At 35.8% G+C, this 21,941-nt stretch overlaps 3 protein-coding genes across 4 annotated transcripts in view; 1 reads left to right on the top strand and 2 right to left on the bottom strand.

Annotated features, from left to right (window-relative positions):
• The window catches only part of LOC124541046, a 42,869-nt gene extending 39,725 nt beyond the window's left edge, over positions 1-3,144 (bottom strand). For both annotated transcript variants that reach the window (XM_047118849.1, XM_047118851.1), the window contains exon 1: positions 2,962-3,144. The gene's annotated coding sequence lies outside the window, so the exon portion shown is untranslated. The remainder of the gene's footprint in view (positions 1-2,961) is intronic.
• Positions 3,145-3,774: 630 nt separating this feature from the next.
• On the top strand, positions 3,775-5,075 carry LOC124541095 (LYR motif-containing protein 4B). The gene is made up of 3 exons (XM_047118922.1): positions 3,775-3,950; positions 4,042-4,162; positions 4,721-5,075. Exons 1-3 carry the CDS (start codon positions 3,862-3,864, stop codon positions 4,775-4,777), a joined length of 267 nt encoding a protein of 88 aa, XP_046974878.1. The 5' UTR covers positions 3,775-3,861; the 3' UTR covers positions 4,778-5,075.
• A 2,481-nt stretch (positions 5,076-7,556) lies between these two features.
• On the bottom strand, positions 7,557-21,544 carry LOC124540920. Its single transcript, XM_047118696.1, has 14 exons — positions 21,399-21,544; positions 20,953-21,073; positions 19,697-19,792; positions 18,963-19,097; positions 18,547-18,694; positions 17,874-17,926; positions 17,501-17,663; positions 17,135-17,200; positions 16,218-16,289; positions 15,659-15,813; positions 10,055-10,165; positions 9,562-9,709; positions 8,176-8,298; positions 7,557-7,843 (listed from the first exon to the last, which is right to left on the bottom strand). The coding sequence occupies exons 1-14, from the start codon at positions 21,475-21,477 to the stop codon at positions 7,727-7,729; spliced, it is 1,587 nt and encodes a 528-aa protein (XP_046974652.1). The 5' UTR covers positions 21,478-21,544; the 3' UTR covers positions 7,557-7,726.
• Positions 21,545-21,941: the final 397 nt, after the last annotated feature.

Genomic DNA, 21,941 nt, shown 5'->3' with positions numbered 1-21,941 from the left:
ATGTTGGGCCGTTGGACTAGTGCGAAGGCGGGGCGGATCGTTAGTAGTCGATTAGAATAACTTTTTTTTATGGTATAGGTTGGCGGACGATCATATGGGCCACCTGATGGTAAGTGGTCACCATCACCCATAGACAATGACGCTGTAAGAAATATGAACCATTCCTTACATCGTCAATGTGCCACCAACCTTGGGAACTAAGACGTTATGTCCCTTGTGCCTGTAGTTACACTGGTTCACTCACCCTTCAAACCGGAACACAACAATACTGAGTACTGTTGTTTGGCGGTAGAATAACTAATGCGTGGGTGGTACCTACCCAGACGGGCTTGCACAAAGCCCTACCACCAAGTAAACCACTCCGAGGAAATGACCGGAGTTTCAAATGTTTTAATCACACGTTAGATTTATAGAAGACTGTATTGACCAGACCGCGGTCACCTTTCGTCTACGCGGCAGTCACTAACACTAATTACATTTGCTGTTATTATATATGTGTTAACACATTAGCTTAATCACCATTTTATCGCTAATATTAGTTTTTAGTGGCCTGAAAGTGAATACGTAATCGTCGTTTTCAGATACTAATACGGAATTATATCAGACATTAGATTATATAGAAAAAAAAACTTTATTTGTAGACTTTTATTTAGTCAGATATCGTTGAAAAAAAAGAAACAAAATAAATCACTTTAAATTAAAATCAGCTATTCATTATGCAAAAACAAAATGATAATAAATATATTTTTTAATGAGTATGGTTATGAAGCTCCTGAATCTTATCCAGAGGTGATTGGAGTCTATACCAATACTTTAAAAATTTGAATATTTTTTGTAAGGAAATTAGCCATGACTAACTTTCTCATTGGATCTCAATACATAAACAATAAGAACATATTTGTGACTTCATATCTTTATTTTGTACTAAACTTTACTTATAATATTATCATGAATGGATTTATTTCAATTTATTTGTTGTAGGTTGCGCACAAATTAGATTATACCGACTTATATCTAATTCTAACTTGGCTTTCCGATATTCACTTGGCTTCATTGAGCATTGATGCTTCCACAGACATTGTTTAAGAACAATATACTAGTACATATTTATTCAACAACAACTACAACAGCCTGTAAATTCCCACTAGACTCCCACTTGGGCTAGAGGCCTCCTCTCCCTTTGAGGAGAAGGTTTGGAACATATTCCACACGCTGTTCCAATGCGGGTTGGTGGAATACACATGTGGCAAAATTTCTATGAAATTTGTCACATGCAGGTTTCCTCACAATGTTTTTCTTCACCGCTGAGCATGAGATGGATTATAAAGACAAATTAAGCACATGAATCAGCGGTGCTTGCCTGGGTTTAAACCAGCATTCATCGGTTAAGATGCACTCGTTCTAACCACTGGGCCATCTCGACTCTTACTTTATTCAATATGTATTAAATATATCTTGGGTTTAATGTATGTGTCATTCATGACTAACACATTAATTTATTTGTTTAAACATTGCATTAACTAGAGATTTCCTATGTGGATTTCATTGTTCAAGGAGCTTCGCTGCTCAAATTCGATATCCGATTCAATAACTCTTGTCCTGAAGTTTATAAAAATGAAATTGTTGTGAGTAATCAATATAAATATCATCAAATATATATATTTATATATTATTTGAACCAAACATTGTTATTTTTCAGTAAAAAAAAATCCAGAACTTTCAGTAGATAAACAAAAATTATAAATTAATGTAAAATATTTTGTATTATATAATTATGATATTTCCAATACTGTGCTTTTACACATATTTTTAAAAAATGGTTGTAGTTAATATTTAAAAAAAAACAATGATCCCATTAACTTCCACTTTCCTTTCCTTCTCTCTCAAACAATTGTATTTTTTATAATGTTAATAAGATTCTAATGTTTCTTTTGAATGAAAATGTTAAGCTATTGATAAAATTTAATCAAATTTTAAGCAAATAAATAAAATATGTTTCATCACTGATATTTTAATGTACTCCCTATTTAGATGAATAGACCAGGCTCCAAATAATAACAATTATCACTTTATTTTTGATGTTTATATGCAGAGTTACCAATTTGTAATAAAAAAATATATAATTTGTAAATGTTAAAATATAGAATCATTAAAAAAAGCTAAATAAGAATGTTACTTGGCATAATGGATCAATACCTTAGATTTAAAAAAAAATAGAAATTTAAGATGAGACATCTTAGTCATCATTGGCTATTGATATTACAGAACTAATTTCACCCTTCCCCTACAATCAGGCTAAGTAAAAAATATATTTGATTAATATACTAGTATTGTTGACAATTTTCAGCAAACTTTTATAAGCATAAATCCAAGAAAAAAATAATATTCGCATCGCGTTCGCAAGTCGCGATCAAACGTCATGTTTTTATTTTGAGCAATGTTTTGTTTTTATTTGACAAGTTACATGCGACCTAGTCATGGTCAAATATATATTTTAAGCCGTTTATTATTGTATAATTTTTCGTTTAGAGTTTTCATTAGCGATACTGAGAGTTAAGAGTTTCTAGACATAATACAGGCCAAAAAATTCATCACCATTATAACTTGTTAATGAATAGGTACTATAAAAATGTGTCAATGGCTTGTGTTTAAAAAAGCGCCATTATTCTTTCTCGGGCAAAAGCATCTCTCCGTGAACTCTGTGTAAAGTCAAGGACAACGAGATGAATCAAAGAAAATAACTACGTATTTATACATAATCTGACCGCTTACACAACTGTACACGAGCGAAATATTCCATGAAAACATACTAACAATGAACTATTTACTATTATGTATTATGGACACGACATTTAGCACAATTGAAGAACAATTTGTCTTTTCTCACGACATCGCAAAACATAACTTATATGTGGTAAAAATTATATATGTAAAATGTATCACGAATTAAACATTACTCACGTTTGTTGTGCTGAATTAAAAAAATATGATAACACACTACTTTCACTTTTACTTAATTCATAACTTTTACATTCAGTTTTGGTTTAAAACTTAAAGTATTGATAAATATTTACAAGAAAACTGACAACAACCATTCGTTCAATAATAAGATTTTGACTGCGGGAGTGCGGTGGATTTAGGGCTGCCCACTGCGGCCATTTTGGGGCTACCATATAAAATATATAAACTGCCCTTAAAATGTCATGTCTTGTAGTTATATCAAAATTCACAAGAATGAAATAAGTAAAATTATTTAATACTCAGCAAAAAATCTATAAAGTCCAACAATGTATAGGATTATGATTATAAATTTACAAGTATAACTTAAAAAAAAATCAAAAGTAAACTAATTTTTCTTTTTACTTTATTTTAAATAAGCAATCACTTTGAATAAATAATAATTCCTTATTAGCGTTTATATTAACCCTATTTTTTATTACCTAATATATTTTAAGGATATAAATTAAACGAGCGATAAAAATCAATTTAAAAGATAATTTTAATTTAAACGCTATTTTACAGATAATTTAATCTAAATGGCAACATTAATTACGTTTCGTTTTAACGATCAAATGTTACGATCACTGCGATTTATTCTCAGGTAGTCTGCAATATGCATATTTTTGATGCATAAATTGGCTACGAAGAACATCAAAAAAGGATATTATTTATATTATTATAATTTTTTTATATATTTCTCAAAATGTGGATTTATTTATTAAATTTAACGGATCTAAGATCACGTACATTGACATCGTTCATACAATAATACTAGGTTGAATATAAACCTCTCGTAATTTGGAACGGATCTTTATTTACATTTTTCATAGTGTATTAAAATTACGGGAAAATTAGAAAAAAATGGCAGCAGGCATACCAAAAACCCAAATTTTATCGCTCTACAAATCACTTTTGAAAGAAACTAATAAGTTTAAAAATTACAACTTCAGGTAAATGATGAAATAATTTAATTACATAACCTTAAAATATTTTTTAACAATTTACACAATTCTAACCAATATTTAAATTGTAATATTTTAGATGCTATGCTTTAAGAAGAGTAAGAGATGCTTTCAAGGAAAACAAATCATTATCGGATCCAAAATTAATAAAGAAAGAATTTGAATACGGTAAACAGAATCTAGGAATTATCAAACGTCAGGTAAATTATAATTTTTTTAAAACAACAGCTTTCGCATACCTGTATTCTTTATTTTTGTTTGTTGTTAGTCCAACTGTTTAGCCGCCAAAATTAATGTTGTGTATTATTTACCAAATTTTCTTGTAGTTAGATAGAGAGTGCATTGTAACATGCTTATTTGTTCAGGTTCCGCTCACCTCTTCGTTTTTCTCCATACTTAATTTTACATTTCAAATTTTGGAAAAGAGTAACCACTAAGTTTTTTGTCAATTTTTCTTATTAGAATCTATGTACTTCAGTTCTACTAAATACCGATTCAAAAGTATTTGAAAGCCATAGATTGATTTGATTTGAACATTACACAATTGGTGTCACAGTAGTTGAAATAATACGGTAGAACTGTTGTTTGTAACAAAAAAAAATCTTAACAAATGTTATGTGTGAGGAAAGGTTATAAAGGTTTTAAGTTTTTAATAAGGTGTACTTTATGTCAATCTTAGGTATTTATTAGGAGGCTCCAGCTCTACTCTGAAATAGAACAGGTATTGTTAATGGTTACATGAATCTTTATCATTTCAGGTGGTAATCGGTGACATGTACAGAACTGAGAAGCTTGTAATAGAGAATTTACAATAGATGTTGATGGTACGAGATAGAAGACCCTATGAATTGAATTACATTACATCTCATTAGCACTGTGATAGTGACCAGATATTATATAACAACATTGTTGTAATAGAACAAACATATTTGCTGATACTCTGCTTAACAATTAATTGGTTCATTATTTTTATTTATATTGTTTAATAACTTTGCAAACAAATAATCTGCAATATCTTTTTAAAGTTAAAAGTACAGTGATTTATTTTAAATTCTGGTAATTTTACTATTTCCACTACATACAAATCCATAAAAATTAAATAATAATATATTTATATTTCACGAATCCAAAATGTTGCCTAGTAATAATTTTCTTGGCATCCTACTTTGCTCATTGCATTATTCCACAAAATTAAAAAAAATGTCAAATTTCAATGCTTGTTTTTTATATTGTATCAAATTAAATAAATGTAAAATAAATTAACACATATATTTGAAGTGCTCGTTAAATGCAATATTAGAAAATTTTATTTTAATTTTGAGTAAGTACATACATACATATATCGTTTTATACACTGCCTATAATATTTTAGCACTGAGTGCTTACAATTGAAATTTTAATACACAAACCTAGTTATCACAATTTTATCCATGAACAATATTACCTAACTATGTTATTATTTCTAGTCCTCCCTTTGTTTCAGTATAACAGAACATATATGACAATTATAGTATTTACCTCATTACAAACATACTGAGTCTTAACATTCTAATTTTACGACAATATTCCTTTGGAAAAATAGATTAGTGGAATTTTTTATTGTAGCATGACTAATGTCTAAAAACATTCTGCCTGTGATGCAAAAAGGTTACATATTTCATGGTAATTATAAACCAGTTACCTGGATCTCTTCACTGTAATAAGGTTGGACTGTGGGTTTTTTTGTTTGTATATAAATAAAAGACACAACACTATCTAATGTTCACTGATTGAGCTTATCTGCATTTGTTTACAAACCTAGCTATTAAATTTTAGCTTCTTTTTCTTAGAGTAATGTAATGTAGTTTAACAATCTATTGAAGTGGAATTAAATTGTATTATATGCATTTTTGATTGTAAATAATGTATTGATTGATTTGTTGTTATGTTTTGAATAAATAGTCTTAAATTAGAATGCATTATTTTTTTTTGACTCATTGCCTCATCAATGGCAGTCGTATCTCGAATACACAACATATTTTACTACTGATTAGAAAGGTATAAGGTAATGTAAAAATTGCCATTGTTAAATCAAACTTTAAATCCAAAACATTTATTCCTATTTTTTTTATTTTTATTATAGCTAGGAAGGCAAAATATGTCACCTGATGGTCGTTAGTCACTATCGCTAACAGACCAGTCCCTATATCGCCAATAACTGGCCAGCCTGGGGAACTAAGATGTCGTGGTCCTTGTTTCAGAGTTACCAAAAACCCTGGCTCATCTTTTAAATGAGAACAGATGAAAACTAAGTATTACTGTTTAGAAGTACCATATCTGAATGGGAGATATTTACCGAGGTGGTTTAGGCCAAAATCTCATTGCCAAATAAATTCTCTAAAGCATTTATAGTACAGGTCAATACAGTCTTTACTATAAGGGTACGGGGCCCAAATTGCCAAAAGAAGAGAAGAGAAGCGATGGGACCCCGGCCCTATCCCTCTCTTGTTCTTTATAGTCTAAGAACCCACATAAACGAGGGGGTCTGTAAGGTATGTCAGAGGTTTGTCATTTATTCCTTCCCGTCTTTCCGAGTTTTCTATTCAATCCGATAATAAGGTACAGAACAGGATTGCACGTACATATGGTCGTAGACTTCAGTGTACGCCTGCAATTAGTCTTTCGAAATGGTGAGAGGACACGAGACTGGGAATCCGAGTTAAACTCGACGCTATGGTCGATCTCTGGGATCAGATTGTGATATAAATTGGCCTTTAAACAGAAAAATATTTCTAAAGTCAAATATGAAATTGCAGGATTCAAAGTTTTTTGTAGTAGTCTCAATCGGAGCCGCGCATTGTTGCCACTAACAGTTGCAACGCAGTTTGCCTCGCGGACAGTACTCTTGACGGATTACATGTGTTCAAGCCCATATCGACGGTTACTTACCACAAGAAAACAGCGGTACATATATAGGGTACCCGTTGGTATGAGGAACAGATTATGTTTTTTGAAACACATGTATATCATTATTGATATCGATATAATTGTCCTTTGTAAACAAATAAAATACTGATTTGTATAAAATCTTTATAGGTACTTATATAATCATTTGAATTAATCTTAACATCGAAGATATACTTATTTCTAAATAAGCTTAAAAATCTTATCAAAAGTTGAAAGTTGACAATCTCGGTGTATTTAAGTTATATTACAAAACTTTTGGAGTATATTATTCAACGAGTGATAAGGCGTTTAAAACATTGAAAACACAAAACCACTCGTCAAGTCTCCACGATCTAATGTCAGCAGTTGACACAAAACATTAGCACCCTTAATTAAATACTGACCATAACTGAAAACACTGACTGATAACTGATGTTATATGTTTTAAGGTAAATGCCGAATTTTCGAATTTTATGTAATTTTAAATATATAACCTTTATGAAATAAAGATATCAAAGGCATTTGCGTTTATTAATGACATGATTTTTAAATTTTTGAGTCTGTCGATATTTTACTAAGAGTGCTATATGTATGCAATGTAGGTATCGTTTATAAGAATTCTAGCAAAGGCAGAAGCGGTCGTTGTAAGTTGACTAAATGGTATTAATCGATACACAGATAAACTATTAGTAACAACAGTCATATAGTCAATTCTTCGTCTTCAAAGTACTGTTCATTCGAGCACAAACCGGTCTGGAGCACATTCTTTCGGCCATTAGAACTCGATGCGTAAAATATGTTAAATAAGAGAAGCATTTACAGGAATCAGCTAAATCTAATTAGAGAATGCTGCTGTCTTCTAAGGACACAATGTTCTTGTCCAATTCCGAGGAGGACAGCTTGTTGAAATGCTTCTTCTTGTCCTCTTTACCGTGGTGCTTCTTGTGACTTTTGTTCTGCTGAACACAAAGTAAACAGCTGTATAACAATTAGTAAAAAAAGGAATAAGATTGTCCACGTCTAAATTTAGTTAATTACTTTTAGAGTAGGAAAAAGCTGCGAGGCACACATACTTCGCCCAAGGAAGGATCAAGACTAAATAATACAAAAATAAGGTATTAACACCATCCAAGCAAAAAAATTATTCGAATGTGCCCATATCAGCTAGGTTAGGTTTTGCTAACAATATCTTTTGAATAAGATATGACTAAATCAAGCCCAACCGACATTGTTGCTTTCAATGGACGCGCTAACTCGCAAACGTCAAAAGCAACAAAGCGCGCCTGACCTTGCGGCGGCGGCGGCGAGCTCGGCGGCGGCGCTGGCGCGCGGGCTCGGCGGGCGCGGCGGGCGCGCTGGGAGAGTGTGCGCGACGGCTGTCCACGGGTGCCACGTACGTCAGCGCGTTCGCCTGCTAAGTCAGAGTCAAAGTCAAAATCAAAAATCTACCACTGGATTGAAAATTAAAATAAGTCAACAGTATATTTTTTTTTACTGCATAGGCTGCAGAGGTGACTCATTTTTATAAACGAGAAAGAGAAATGGACCAAGAATTGATCTTTCCATTTACATCGACAAAGAGACTGCGACACAATCGTTATGAACTTACCTTTCAACACGGCTTCAGTCTACATTTATCAATTTATTATGATATCGAGACTCCATTATTGTCATTGCATAAGTACTTGAAGTACCGCCGAACAGTTTTTTGATTATTATTACTCAGACACCGAGTAAATCGACGATTTATAAATATTTATTAGGTCAATGTTTCGTTAGTTCCTAAGTCTTCGTTGACCGCTTGCCAATGCTTCTTTCCTTAGGACCACTTACCATCATCTGAAACGATGGCTTGTCTACTTTCCTTTATTAATAATAAATGTCCGCCTATTGCAACAAGTAGGTAATTTATGACTTAATTGGATTCCCAGGCTATCTCAATATTTCTAGAGCAACGCACTGAACTATAGACTTGAAACTTGATGCAGATCGAATCACAAGAATATATGACCCAAGGAAAGATTTTGCTAACTTTCATTGCTGATCAACTCGTTCAAAGTATCTTTCTTATTAGCACTTCAAGAGACATTTATACTCGTATGTTCATGATTAGAGGAATCAATAACAACAAAACAGCCTGTAAATTCCCACTGCTGGGCTAAAGGCCTCCTCTCCCTTTGAGGAGAAGGCTTGGAACATATTCCACCACGCTGTTCCAATGCGGGTTGGTGGAATACATATGTGGCAGAATTTTTATGACATTTGTCACATGCAGGTTTCCTCACGATGTTTTCTTTCACCGCTGAGCACAAGATGAATTATAAAGACTAATTAAGCACATGAATCAGCGGTGCCTGCGTTTGAACCCGCAATCATCGGTTAAGATGCACGCGTTCTAACCACTGGGCGGCCATCTTGACTCATTAGAAGAATATGACGCATATATCGCGACTGAAGTCTCAACTAATACAAAATTGTGCTGATTTAGGTAAGGGGTCAATCGAGGGGATCAGAACCATACTTAACTGGCGGAGTAACATGGTATGTGAGGCACAAGAGTAGTATGGGTATTCTAGAAAACTCTAATAACATTGTATTGCTCCAACCAAGAGGGTACGTCAGGATATGCAGACATCCCGAAACCAGCGAGAACGAGAATCCGATGCTTACTAACCTTGGGTGCACCGGCTCGTCTCACGACGCTGTTGCTGGCGTCGCTGAAGTACCCGTTCAGGTTGGTGTCTTCGACAAACAGGGGCTGCTCGCTGGTGCCTTCGGTCGCGCTGCGCAGGTATTTGCTGCCGCGGTTCTTTACTGTGAACCTGACAGATTGAAAGTCAAGGCAAGTGGGCTTATTTAAAGGCAGCGTCGTACGCGATCACAAAGTCAAACGGTCCTTAGATTGAAATTGCCCTACCCTACCGGCGATAGAGGCTCGTGTAAGCTGTAGGTAGGTTCCACCCATTCAATTTTTTACCACCAAAATGATATAGGAAGGGTGAAAGGTGAACGAACTAGGTTTATGATAAAAATGAGATGAAAATGTTGGTCAATTGCGAGGCTACATAGTACTTTTCCAAACATGGTAGAGTACCCTATTCGTTATGTTTATTTTCTTACGTCATCTCGTAAACAAAGCCACATTGAACAGCTTTAATTTCAAATACCTTTTGTAGTGGTCGTTATCGTTGTTCGGTTTTTTCGGTTTCTCAAATTCGTCCTTGATATTTTCCTTATCTTCTTCTTTATGTAGCCGTTTGTCTGTTTCACCATCAGAGCTGGAATTCAAGTTACGGTAGGAACATTACAATATTATTTTCGGATTTGATCGTAATCGTATTAAACAACTGTACCGTTATTCGAAGCCTAATTATATATATGAGATATGCCATCGCTTCCGTTCCATTTTTCATCTCTTTTCTCCTTTCTTTTACCCTTTTCTGTCCCTTTCTTTCAATTTTACCACCACCACCACAGTGGCGCCATCTGAGTTAACAAGTTAATGGCGCTGACTATGCTCGTCATTACGTCGTTGTTTTTCGTTCCATAAGGTTCAAAAGTGAGAAATTTAAAAAGTATTGTTAATGTGATTATTCAAGTGCACACTATGTCCGAGGTACGTACCTAATAACTTTTAATGTTAACTATATTATTCTATGCAACAGTAAAATGAATTTATTATTTAAATAATTTCTTTGAATGTTATAATACTCACTTTGGATAAAAATACCGTTACAAACGTCTTTTTTATTATTAATTAAACGGATTTTTTCGTTCGTAATGTTTTTATTAATACCGTCATGCATTATAAAAATAAATATAAATTCTTTCTAGATTAGAATGAGTGAGACAATCAATCCAGTAAATTCAGATACAAATAAATCAGATTCATGCCGAAAAAGAAGGCATGAGAAACATCGTGATGATTCGAGCTCATCATCTTCTAGTAGTAGTTCGATGAGTGGTAGTTCAAATGATACTTCAAATTCAAAACGGCGTCGCCGGAATTAATCTAAAAGACATCGCAAAGATAAGAAATTAGACAGATTGTTTAAAGAGGTCAATTATCTTAAGAATCGATTGAATTATAATGAACATAATGAGGATTATTGTAGTTATCAAACACCTAGCTATATTGATGACAATGTAAGTCGTCAGCTATACGAAAACAATGATTGTAGTGATCCGGAACCCCATTATCGATTAGTACTAAATTAAAAGATCCCGAAATTTTACAAACATTCTCATCTTATCCAGATATTTTAAGAAATGTGCAATGTTTCGGCGATTCACAATGGCGAAATGTTAGGTATTCGGATGTGCAGAAAAATTATCGTCATTTCCCAGGTTTTTTCTGAATTGGAAGCAAATGAAGAACTAAAACAATACGATAATAATCGGTTCCTTATAAGTGCTGACAAAGCATACGGTTCCTTGAGCTTCGCTCTCATTAAACAAAAAGATGTGCTTGAGAAGGAGCTTCGAAGCTTTTTACTGTGGGTAAAAACATCCCCTGATTTATCATTTATTGAAATTAATATAAAAATTCAAGATATTTTTGTTACTGGTGATTTCTCCAAAATTTCTAAAGATGCCCTTCAGTTGGTCTGCGGCCACAGGGCAGAGATTATCCAGCAACGCAGAGAATCAATTTTAGCTTCTGTTAAGGACCCGTTACATAAAAGCACACTGCGCAGCATTCCACCGTCGTGTCAAAATCTTTTTGAAGCTGAAAAATTATTAACAGTATTGGATAAAGCAGGTGGTATACGTAAAGTGTTTTGGCAACGTACAAAAGATCGCGCTTCTGTACCGCAGACCGATCAAAATATTGCACCTCGTATGGCACCACAGCAAAATTCATTCGCTTCAGTCTCGAGAAGAGGTGGACATAGTCAAGTATCGAGGGCCATCCCTAACAAGCCCTTTCGGGGTAGGGGAAGGCAAATTACTACCCGACGTCAAGGTGAACCAACATACGAATATCGCCACGAACGTAAAAACTCTCCATCTTCCCACCGGGATAGGAGAGGTCGAACAAGAAAGTTTTGACTCACCGAGTCACTTTCGAGCTGCTCAGCTGACCAAATACCAAGTAAGATGGGCGAAAATGGGAGCTTCACCTTACATTCTGACCATTATTCCCGGTTACCATAACCCATTTGTCAAAAAGCTCCCACTATTTACACCAGACCTAAAAAGTTCCGGGCATGCGACTCCGGTTTCTGCGCAAATGACACAAATTATACAGAAGATGATTGTCGAAAACGTTCTATCTGTAGTTCCACCGTCACCCAGCTTCCTGTCACGTTTGTTTCTGGTACCAAAAGGAGACGGGACAATGAGGCCCATATTCAATCTCAAGACACTAAATCAGTATGTCCTGGCAACGCCATTCAATCTGATAAACATTCACAAAATACCAGGGTTCCTACAGCCGAACGACTGGCTAGTGAAAATAGATCTTTCACAAGCTTATTTTCACCTATCGATACACAGAGCACACAAGCGCTTTCTACGCCTCTTGTATCAGCAGCAAATTTTGGAAATGAACTGCCTACCCTTCGGGTTGAGTTCCGCGCCAAAAACATTTGCAGCCCTGAGCAATTGGATGGCTCAATATCTGCGTCAAAAACGGATACGTCAAATAGTATACTTGGACGACTATTTAATTGCCAACAGAGACCTGTCAACCTTGAAACAGCACGCGACAATAACGACAAATTTTCTAGAGTATCTGGGATGGATGATAAATTACTAAAAGTCTGTTCTGGTTCCCAGAAAGACTATAGAATACTTAGGCATTCTATGGGACCCATGGCAAAATCGAAAAATGCTTCGTTGTTCCGCTGGGCGGGCTGAATTATCGACAGCTTCAGAAATTAGTAATAACATATCTCAGATGGGAAGTAAAGAGTTTCAAACTAAACAACGAATCACTAGCAGAACTTCAGTGGTGGCTTCAGCACCTTCGAGATTGCTCCGTAATTCACGAGCCTCATCCGACCCACTACATGGTTACCGACGCTTCAGACCAAGGCTGGGGAGCGAGGATAAACAATGTAAATCTCTCCGGTGTGTGGTCGAAAACGGAAGAGAAGTTACACTGCAATCACAAAGAATTACTAGCCATACTCAGAGCGTTCGAAGAGTACAGTCCGAACCTACATTACGCATCTGTTCATCTACAATGCGACTACAAAACCGCTGTTGCATACTTACGCAACGAGGGCGGAACGAAATCACAAACCCTTCTGGATCTGACATACAAAATATTTCATCTTTTACACAATTGGGATATAAGCCTGACGATCCATCATATTCCCGGCATATACAACGCGGAGGCAGATCGACTGTCACGATTTTTCGTTTTTGATACCCAAAGTTTTACAACATTTGCATCAATGTCAGGGTATATTCCTCATTGTAGCACCGAGATGGGAAAAGGTATTTTGGAGGGCCGATCTAAAAAGTCGAGCAATTGCAGCTCCTTGGACAATACGGAACCTTTCACAAGTGTTGATAGACATATCGACAGGCCTTCCTCCGCAGAATGTATCGAAGATGGTGCTGGAGGTTTGGAAATGTGGGGGTGGAATGAACAATTAAAGGGATGGTCACCCGAACAGAGAAAACTTTTAATGGATAGTTGGCGTCCCTCGACTCTAAAGTCTTATAAAACTGCATGGTCACGATGGGTAAAATGGGCTAATGATAATAATATAATTGTTAACAAACCTACTGGATCGGATTTAGCACGTTTTTTATGTGATCTACACTATAAAGAAAAGTTTTCTTATAGCACAATATTGTCACATAAATCTGTCGTGTCAACCTTATGCGACTTGGAATCATCGGAGCGTCTTAGTAGCCATCCGCTAGTGAAACGAATGTTAAAATCCATTTCACTATCAAAACCTTCGCCACCAAAACCACCGATTTGGGATGTTGAGATTGTTTTTAATCATATCTCCTTGTTAGACACGGAAACAGGGAGCTTATATGAAATATCAAAAATTACTGCTGCTATTCTTTTAATGTACTCTGGAAGACGGTTACATGATTTAACTTTATAACGAATTAATTCTAATGATTGTGTGTTGTCAGATGACTATATTATTTTGTGGCCAGCATTCGATTCAAAAAACAGACTCCATTAATTATCGCCAGTTGGGTTGGAGATTAAATATTAATAAAGATAATAAAAATTTAGACCCTGTTCATTGGATTAACCGTTTAATCATGATTGGGCGTGATAGAAGAAAAGCTTCCAATAGCGAAAATCTATTTATTTCAACCTGTGGTAAGCCTAGACCTGCCACTAGGTCTGTAATTGGTTGTTGGATCAAGAATCTCCTTAAAGAAGCTGGTGTCATGGCATCGGCTGGTAGTTTTAGAGCCGCGGTAGCCTCCAAAAGTTGGCTCGAAAATATCCCCATCGAGGATATACTTGCTCGAGGCAATTGGAGATCAGAAAAAACTTTTAAGCAGTTCTATTGTCGACAAATTCTTCCTAATACAAGAGTTTCTGATCACCCAATACAGAATTTGTTTACGCCCGTAAGAACATAACTGTTACATGAGCTAATTACTGTTATTAATCATTTATTATTATCATATTATTATGTTTATTAGTTCTGTTAAGAGTTAAGAAATTAATAATAATAAATTATTAAAATTTATTGTTACTGTAATTTTTTCAAAATAAAATTTACTAATTGGAGTATAAATTGTCTTTAAATTGTTGCTAATGTTATTTGCTATAGTCACATTACGTCGACCACCACCACCAGGCGATAACAAACACGTCTCATATATATAATTAGGCTTCGAATAACGGTACAGTTGTTTAATAACGACGTTTTACCTGCAAATAAAACGTATATTAAACATATTTACCTTATTCGAAGCCTAATACTTTAATTCTGCCTGGTGGCAAACAATAGACGTAATGACAAGCAAAGTCAGCGCCATTAACTTGTTAACACAGATGGCGCCACTGTGGTGGTGGTGGTAAAATTGAAAGAAAGGGACAGAAAAGGGTAAAAGAAAGGAGAAAAGAGATGAAAAATGGAACGGAAGCGGTGGCATATCTTATATATATAATTAGGCTTCGAATAACGGTAAGTATGATTAATATACGTTTTATTTGCAGGTAAAACGTCGTTATTATTACTAGTCGATTTTTGACCGCGACATGATAAAACAACAGGAAAAATTAAAATAGACATAATTGGAATATAATATACGACTTTTAAATATATAACGAACGTCGCAAAACTTTATCATATCATTGGAATATTTCAAATTTCAAATTCAAATTGATCACCAATTTTTTCACCAAACAACATGTTTAATTTTCATGTTGAATTAAAGTGCAACTTCCTAAAATATTTGACGTTTTTCATTATTGAAAAAAACTATATATTGCTCTTTAAATTACTCGCGAACTAAACCCAAAAAAGTTCCCTTCCAATCGATGTTATATGTAGATTGATTGGGAGGTATCCGTAAAATTGTACGTGTTTAATTTTATTGGTAAACAAGAAAATCTCTTTATCTTTTTTTTGGCAATATTGAAACAACGAGTCCAAATTAACAGTTTTTTTATCCTATAAGGGGCAAACCAGCAGTAAGCTCATCTGATGGAAAGTGATTACCACCGCCATGAAGGTCCTTTGCATAATCAAATAACACTTATATATCATAATGAAATAAACGCAATTTTTACAGAACAGCGATAAAGCAAGCAATGTGTGCTGTGTACTGACCGTTTCTCGGAGCTGGACAGGTCGCTCTCGGGCAGCTTGTTGTGGACTTTCTCGGTCATCCTCTGCACGACGTTTTCAATATCCCTCATGCGGTTCCCGATCGCGTCCACCAGTGCCTGAAGACCTGATGACTTTTCCTTCTTTTCGTCTGGATTCTATAAGATTCACAAATACATAGAGTTCAGAAGAAATCGTTTTTTCCGTTTAACAAATTTTCTTTATATTACGTCCGCTGTTATAATCAATAGTCTAGGATAGATTACGTTAATATGGGCTATAAATTTGGAGTCACGAACATCAGGACTCGTATTCGAAAGGCTTTTTGTCAATTTGTTCTCTTCAGTAGCGTGGCTTTTGTAAAGATACTCCCATTAATGATCACGGTTTCGATACGCCATCAGTTGCACCATGTCAGTCACCATTTCAAGTCATAACACTGTTTACAAAGCGTTACCGTTTGTGGGTTGAATAAATGTGGAGGGCTACCTACTTAGAGAAACTGTTCTGTAACGTGAGAGACACTATAAGTAACAGTAAGAGGTTGTAGTAAGCAACTCACCCGTTGACTTTCAATATCCATCGCGGGGTCGTGCTCGTTCCATTGGTTTTGAGGAATTTCAGTCCAAACTACCTGAACATATGAAATAAGATGATTTTACAGTTAATTGAAACAATACGTCGTCGTGCAAGTAATATATTATATTTGAGTAAATAAAAAGGACAAGTCTGAGGCAGTAAGACAGGGCATATCGTCCTTGTAATAGAATCTCAACTATTCAGATACAAAAGAGCACAAGTGTGTAAAGTCCAGGCATGCAATTTTCACCTCTTATTCTTGCACGTAAAAGATCAACTTCGAGGCCTTTGAGAATTTGCCTTGATAAGAATTTCTAGACCCAAAATTCGAACCTGCAGCTTCACGATTCTTACCCGTTTACGTCAGCCACTAGACGACTTCTTGGAAAAGTTATATTGAGTGTTCATTGCATTGGTTCGGTATGAATTTGTTGTTAGAATTACCGAGGACAATATCAAAGCAGATAAAGTAATGAGTTTATGAAAGTTAAAATAGTGGAATAAAAGGTCTATCGTTGAAGCTTGAGGTATGTCGCCCTGGACATTGACGGACACCAAAACGTACAGAAATAACTTATTTGAGCAAAGACAAACAATGAGCGAGCAAAAACGGTAGAAATCGCTTCGAATCTTCTGGCCTTACTTCCCTTGATTTGGTACCAATCGATGGATAGATAATAAATCTTAAAGCTCTAATTCGAGATGGCAGTTTCGACTACTCAACATGGAGTGATCTAATCTGCCTTTAATAATTAAATTAAAAGTACCTAAAACATATTTAAATGTGGTCATTTCATAAATTAAGTCGACGATCGCTTTTGCTAGCCCTGCTGGTGCATCCATCACAAAAGTTTGTTGGTGCTCGTTATATTTGAAACAGAGAGAGACGCGTTTATTTACCTTGGGTTGTATGTTTTGAGTGACTCCAAACCCATCCATGGTTTTCTCGTCTGATGTGTCTTGTAGCTGGAATCATAAACTTGGATTAATTAAAGTATAATTTTGATTAATGTCAGGTGCAGTTCAATTACGGTTACTGAGGCAATAATTTGTAGTCATTAGTTAGAGCGCAGTACTTGTTGAAGTATGAGAACTTTTGTTAAAACAACTTTGGAATATTGACCTCAATAGATTTTGACTCTTTTTTGGAAAGTATTTTACTAAGTATAATTTTTACAGTTTAACTGACAATAATAGTGTTAATTAATGATTAACAGTATGGAACTGGAACTGTTATACTAGACGTCTATCTAAAGTTACAAATTAAGTTGTTAACTTCGCACTCGTCTTGGAGAGCTGTGAATGAACGGCTATAGAAACGCTTGCAACCTTATCGCCGGCCGGCGTGTCTTCGAAGTCCACTTCGTTGTGCTCTCGGTTCTCCTCCATGGCTTCAGACCTCGACTGTGGTTTCTTGACGCGTTTGTGCCTGAACATCAACGATAATTTGATAATTAGCTTAAGTATCGGTGTCCCTTTCAGAATGGTACCTTTAACTTTGTCTATCACTTTTGAGCAGCGTGGTGGAGTAAACGGTAAAGTAGATATGAGATGATTTCTAAGTAGTAGGACACCTACGAGCTGTCGCTAAGTTACATTAAACTAGTTAATTATTGTGGTATACACTAGTTGTACTCACCTCGTTTTATCACTTTTCTGTGAGTTTTCATCGTTTGAAGTGGAAAGAGCGATCTGAAAAATTATTTGAATTAGAAACATCTCAAGATTTTCCATTTTATATTCAACTTTATACCTATTTGTAAAATTTTTGTTTCGAAGTTCTAACACCAACTTCGTTAGTTCCAGTTAAACACGAATGCCATTGGTTTCACGTCGTCAAACAATTGTTTATTCCTGTAATACAGCGGTCGGCAAAACGCGCCTACCAAGAGGTTGCCGACCGCTGCTGTAAAGTATTTATTTATTTATTTATTAAAGAACCACCAACAAAATTACATGTGGATATTTTACATAAAAATTATCCATCCTTATGTTGCAATTATACATATAATTTCACTTAAAGGTAGTTACAGCTTGCATAAAGAGTAAAACTATACGAAAACATATAAGGCTAAAATTAAAACACAAACTAGGACTGTAAAGTCATATTTAAGTAGATATGAATTTACAAAACATAAGCTAGCCTTAGCAAGTAAGCCTTACATTCATTTTTAACGTAAGTTTCTGTAGACATATTTAAATATGAGTATGCGCAATTTTATCGCAGAATCATAATTTTTGTGTATAAGTCAATCATAAATTCAGAAAGCCATCCGAAGGATCGGTCAGATGGGAGCAGGCAGGTCGCGTACCACGATGTCGGGCGGCGGCGCGGCGCGCGGCGCGGGCTCGTCGCAGTCGGGCGCCGGCGTCACCTTTTTCGACGCTCGCAACATTTGCTCGGGCGACTTCTGCTCCACGTCCGGTTGTATTTCGTAAATGGGGCCCGTTGCGATGTTTCTGTAACATATGTACATATTGTTTCATTAGATTCAAAATCACTCCGACCAAAAATACAATATAGTGAGGAAAACTGCATGCCTTAAAATGCTATGCAAAATTCTATCACATGATGGAATGAAACACTTCTTTATAAAACCAGAAGAAAAAAAGCTGTGGTTTGACTGAAAGTGAACCTATCACGTCAATTTTTTTAACTGGAACATTCATTTGGGGAATCATTCTTAGTGTTATACGAACGCACGTGTATATAAACATAGCTACTAACTTATTTCCAAAATGTTCATCAGATGGAGGTGGTTTCTTCATCTTGTACATATGGCTCCAGGGCGCGGCCGGCAGCGTCTCCCACGGCTGGCCCAGCACCCTAGTCCACACCTCCCCCCGGACCACCACCAGACATCTTTACAAAACAAATATTACATTACAATTAAAGCAATTGTAACTTCTGAGAATAACTCAAAACAAATTGCTCGTGATAAATGTTATATTGTCCAGACAAAGAAATTATATGTTCTTTTAATATTTAAAATCAGGAAAATATAAAAGATGGAAATATGAAGATTTTTTAGAAAAATGACTTAATTCTTAAGAGTGCCTTATCGGTTTATTGAGATACCGTCGGTATTTTGTGTATTAGAGAATGTTTGTATGTTTGTTTTTGGATAAACTATGAAGTCGCAAACTTGGGGTCTGCCTCACAGAGGGTGTACTGAATCAAAACGTCTATCAATAAAATTACAGCCAAAAAGTATGAACTACATACACTGGTGAAAGGTGGGCTGGTTCATTTTTTGCCCAGAGGATCATAATTGCGATTCAACGGGGAAATGCTGCTAGCATTCTTGCCACCATTCCACGCGCTCAAGATTTAAACAGGAACTAGTTTTAGTTAATATTTGTATATATTTAAGCATTTAATGTTAATAATTCTTATGTTAATAAACTTTTGAAAGTATACTACATAATAAATACATTAGAAGTTAGTTGAAGGCGACTTACCTGAGCCGGGTGCAGCAGTACGGGAACTGCATGTTGGTATCCTCCACGACCTCCTCGCATTCTATTGCGGACTCGGGAGCTTCCACGCGCTTGCAACTGTTGTTCAAGTAACTTTAGTCTCATATTATATACGACAGATTAATCTGATGGAACAAAAAGTTGAGTGAAGTGTTTAATGGTTTTAATTGTGCATGTCCTTAGCAGTCGTACCTGATTTTAAATTGGCTCCAGTAGCCTGTAGCATGAATTATGGATTGGCATAAGTCATCATCCAAAATTAAAGATGTTTAATTATAAACAATCAGTGGCGGATTTACCAATAGGCTAGGTCGGCTGGAGCCTAGGGCGGCAGATTTAGAGGGGCGGCAAATTTAGCCCAAATTGTCTTTATCTTACAGTAATAAAAAAATCTTATATTTATACATATTACGTCCGTAATCCGTATACTCGTCACTACATAATGGGTTGTAAAAATAATCTAGTAACTGACAGAAATATCGCCTAGTTCATAATCATATTAATAATGGGAAAAAGCCGATGTAATAAGGACGATAGAACACAAATCATAAATATTCATTTTCAGAATAAATTGTGTTATTGAATTAAACAAACGTGTCAAATTTTAAAAGTCAGTTTGGGCGGCAAAAATCCGCTGAAAAATCAAAAGTTTTTAAAATCAGTGTTAATTTTTCAGGCTATCTTAATTAGCCGTTCGATTAACAGCCTAGCCTTTCAACTAACGCCCTGAGTGACATTCAGTCAATGTCAATGTCAATTTGTCGTTCATATAATAAGATAATTTGCTTCAGACTGCCCCACTATTTAGACACTAATGAATTCTTACAAGATTTCCGACAAACTTAGCGGTGACTCCTATTTACTAACACACAGTGTGTTAGAGTCGAGATGGCCCAGTGGTTAGAACGCGTGCATCTTAACCGATGATTGCGGGTTCAAACCCAGGCAAGCACCGCGGTTTCATGTGCTTAATTTGTCTTTATAATTCATCTCGTGCTCAGCAGTGAAGGAAAACATCGTGAGGAAACCTGCATGTGATAAATTTCATAGAAATTCTGCCACATGTGTATTCCACCAACTCGCATTGGAACAGCGTGGTGGAATATGTTCCAAAACTTCTCCTCAAAGAGAGAGGAGGCCTTTAGCCCAGCAGTGGGAATTTACAGGCTGTTGTTGTTGTTGTTATGTGTTCTGGTGTAGTGTGTGGTGAGTGCCGAAGTCGTGTAGTCGCGACTCACCCCACGGTGTAGATGGCGAGGTTGCGCCCTCCCGGCTGGCAGCGGTGCCGAGAGCACGAGTACGCGTCCGCCCACTCCGTGTACGCCGCGTGCTTCGTCATCGTCCGGGGATCCGTGCAAACTGGCCGTTTCAAATAATCACACATTCATATCTTGGACAATTGGATTTCACATTTCATTGTCAATAATAATTACATATAAAGAAACAAAGTGAAAAAACTATATATATCGCAAACCTTACTATTTCACGTGATCAAGATCTATATTAACTACTGAAATACCAGCCGGTTATTCTGGCGAGAATCTACATTCCGAACCGGAGGTAGCTTCACTTAAAATAGTTGATAAATGAAGATTCAAAAAGCTTGTAAAGGCCTACTTGAATAAAGTATATTTTCATTTGATTGATATTGGATAGTATCTATTTATGTGTATTATTAACTCACACTGGTCCTTGTAAGATTCTGTCGCCGGACCGGCCGTTACGCCGGCTGTTAAGCATAGCACACTTATAAATTTAAACATTTTAAGCCAAGCAGCGTCACATAAGTCTCAGCGCTCTCTATCCGGCAGGTTTTTCCGCAATGTAAAAATGTCAATAGCGTTCACACAATGCAAGGCGCGCGGCGGTACTGTCGCGGAAGAAATGAGCTCAATTTTAATTGTGTTTTTAATTTTGTAACACCATATGTTACAAAATAAGTCCTTGCACTGTATCTATATGTCTGTCTGAACGGATAATCTCAAACCCATCCAACGGATAATTCATTTTCATCACACATCGGTGGCAAACGAGCAGGAGACTCATCTGACGGAAAGTGACTTCCACCACCCAAAACACTGACAAAAAGCAGGTTTGAAGGACGTTGCGGCCACTTGGTCGTAGGCGGTTACAGCCCATAGTCATTGGTGCTGTAGAAATTATTAATTGTTCGTGATACCAATATGATAACCAATATGTCTGCAACTTTGGCAATTGAGATGTTATG

This window comes from Vanessa cardui, chromosome 27 (genome assembly GCF_905220365.1).
Source record: "Vanessa cardui chromosome 27, ilVanCard2.1, whole genome shotgun sequence".
Classification (NCBI taxonomy): domain Eukaryota; kingdom Metazoa; phylum Arthropoda; class Insecta; order Lepidoptera; family Nymphalidae; genus Vanessa; species Vanessa cardui.
Note: the sequence above shows the minus strand (reverse complement) of the source record. Positions and strands in the feature narration are given on the sequence as shown.

Bases quoted from the DNA above. Each gene is read 5' to 3' on its own strand.
- LOC124541095 (XM_047118922.1), top strand. From the start codon at position 3,862: ATGGCAGCAGGCATACCAAAAACCCAAATTTTATCGCTCTACAAATCA. The intron at 3,951-4,041 runs GTAAATGATGAA...GTAATATTTTAG, and splicing joins TTTAAAAATTACAACTTCAG to ATGCTATGCTTTAAGAAGAG. The intron at 4,163-4,720 runs GTAAATTATAAT...TTATCATTTCAG, and splicing joins TAGGAATTATCAAACGTCAG to GTGGTAATCGGTGACATGTA.
- LOC124540920 (XM_047118696.1), bottom strand. From the start codon at position 21,477: ATGTTTAAATTTATAAGTGTGCTATGCTTAACAGCCGGCGTAACGGCC. The intron at 9,710-10,054 runs GTATTTGAAATT...TCAATCTGTCAG, and splicing joins GATAACGACCACTACAAAAG to GTTCACAGTAAAGAACCGCG. The intron at 7,844-8,175 runs GTCAGGCGCGCT...TGTGTTCAGCAG, and splicing joins CTCGCCGCCGCCGCCGCAAG to AACAAAAGTCACAAGAAGCA.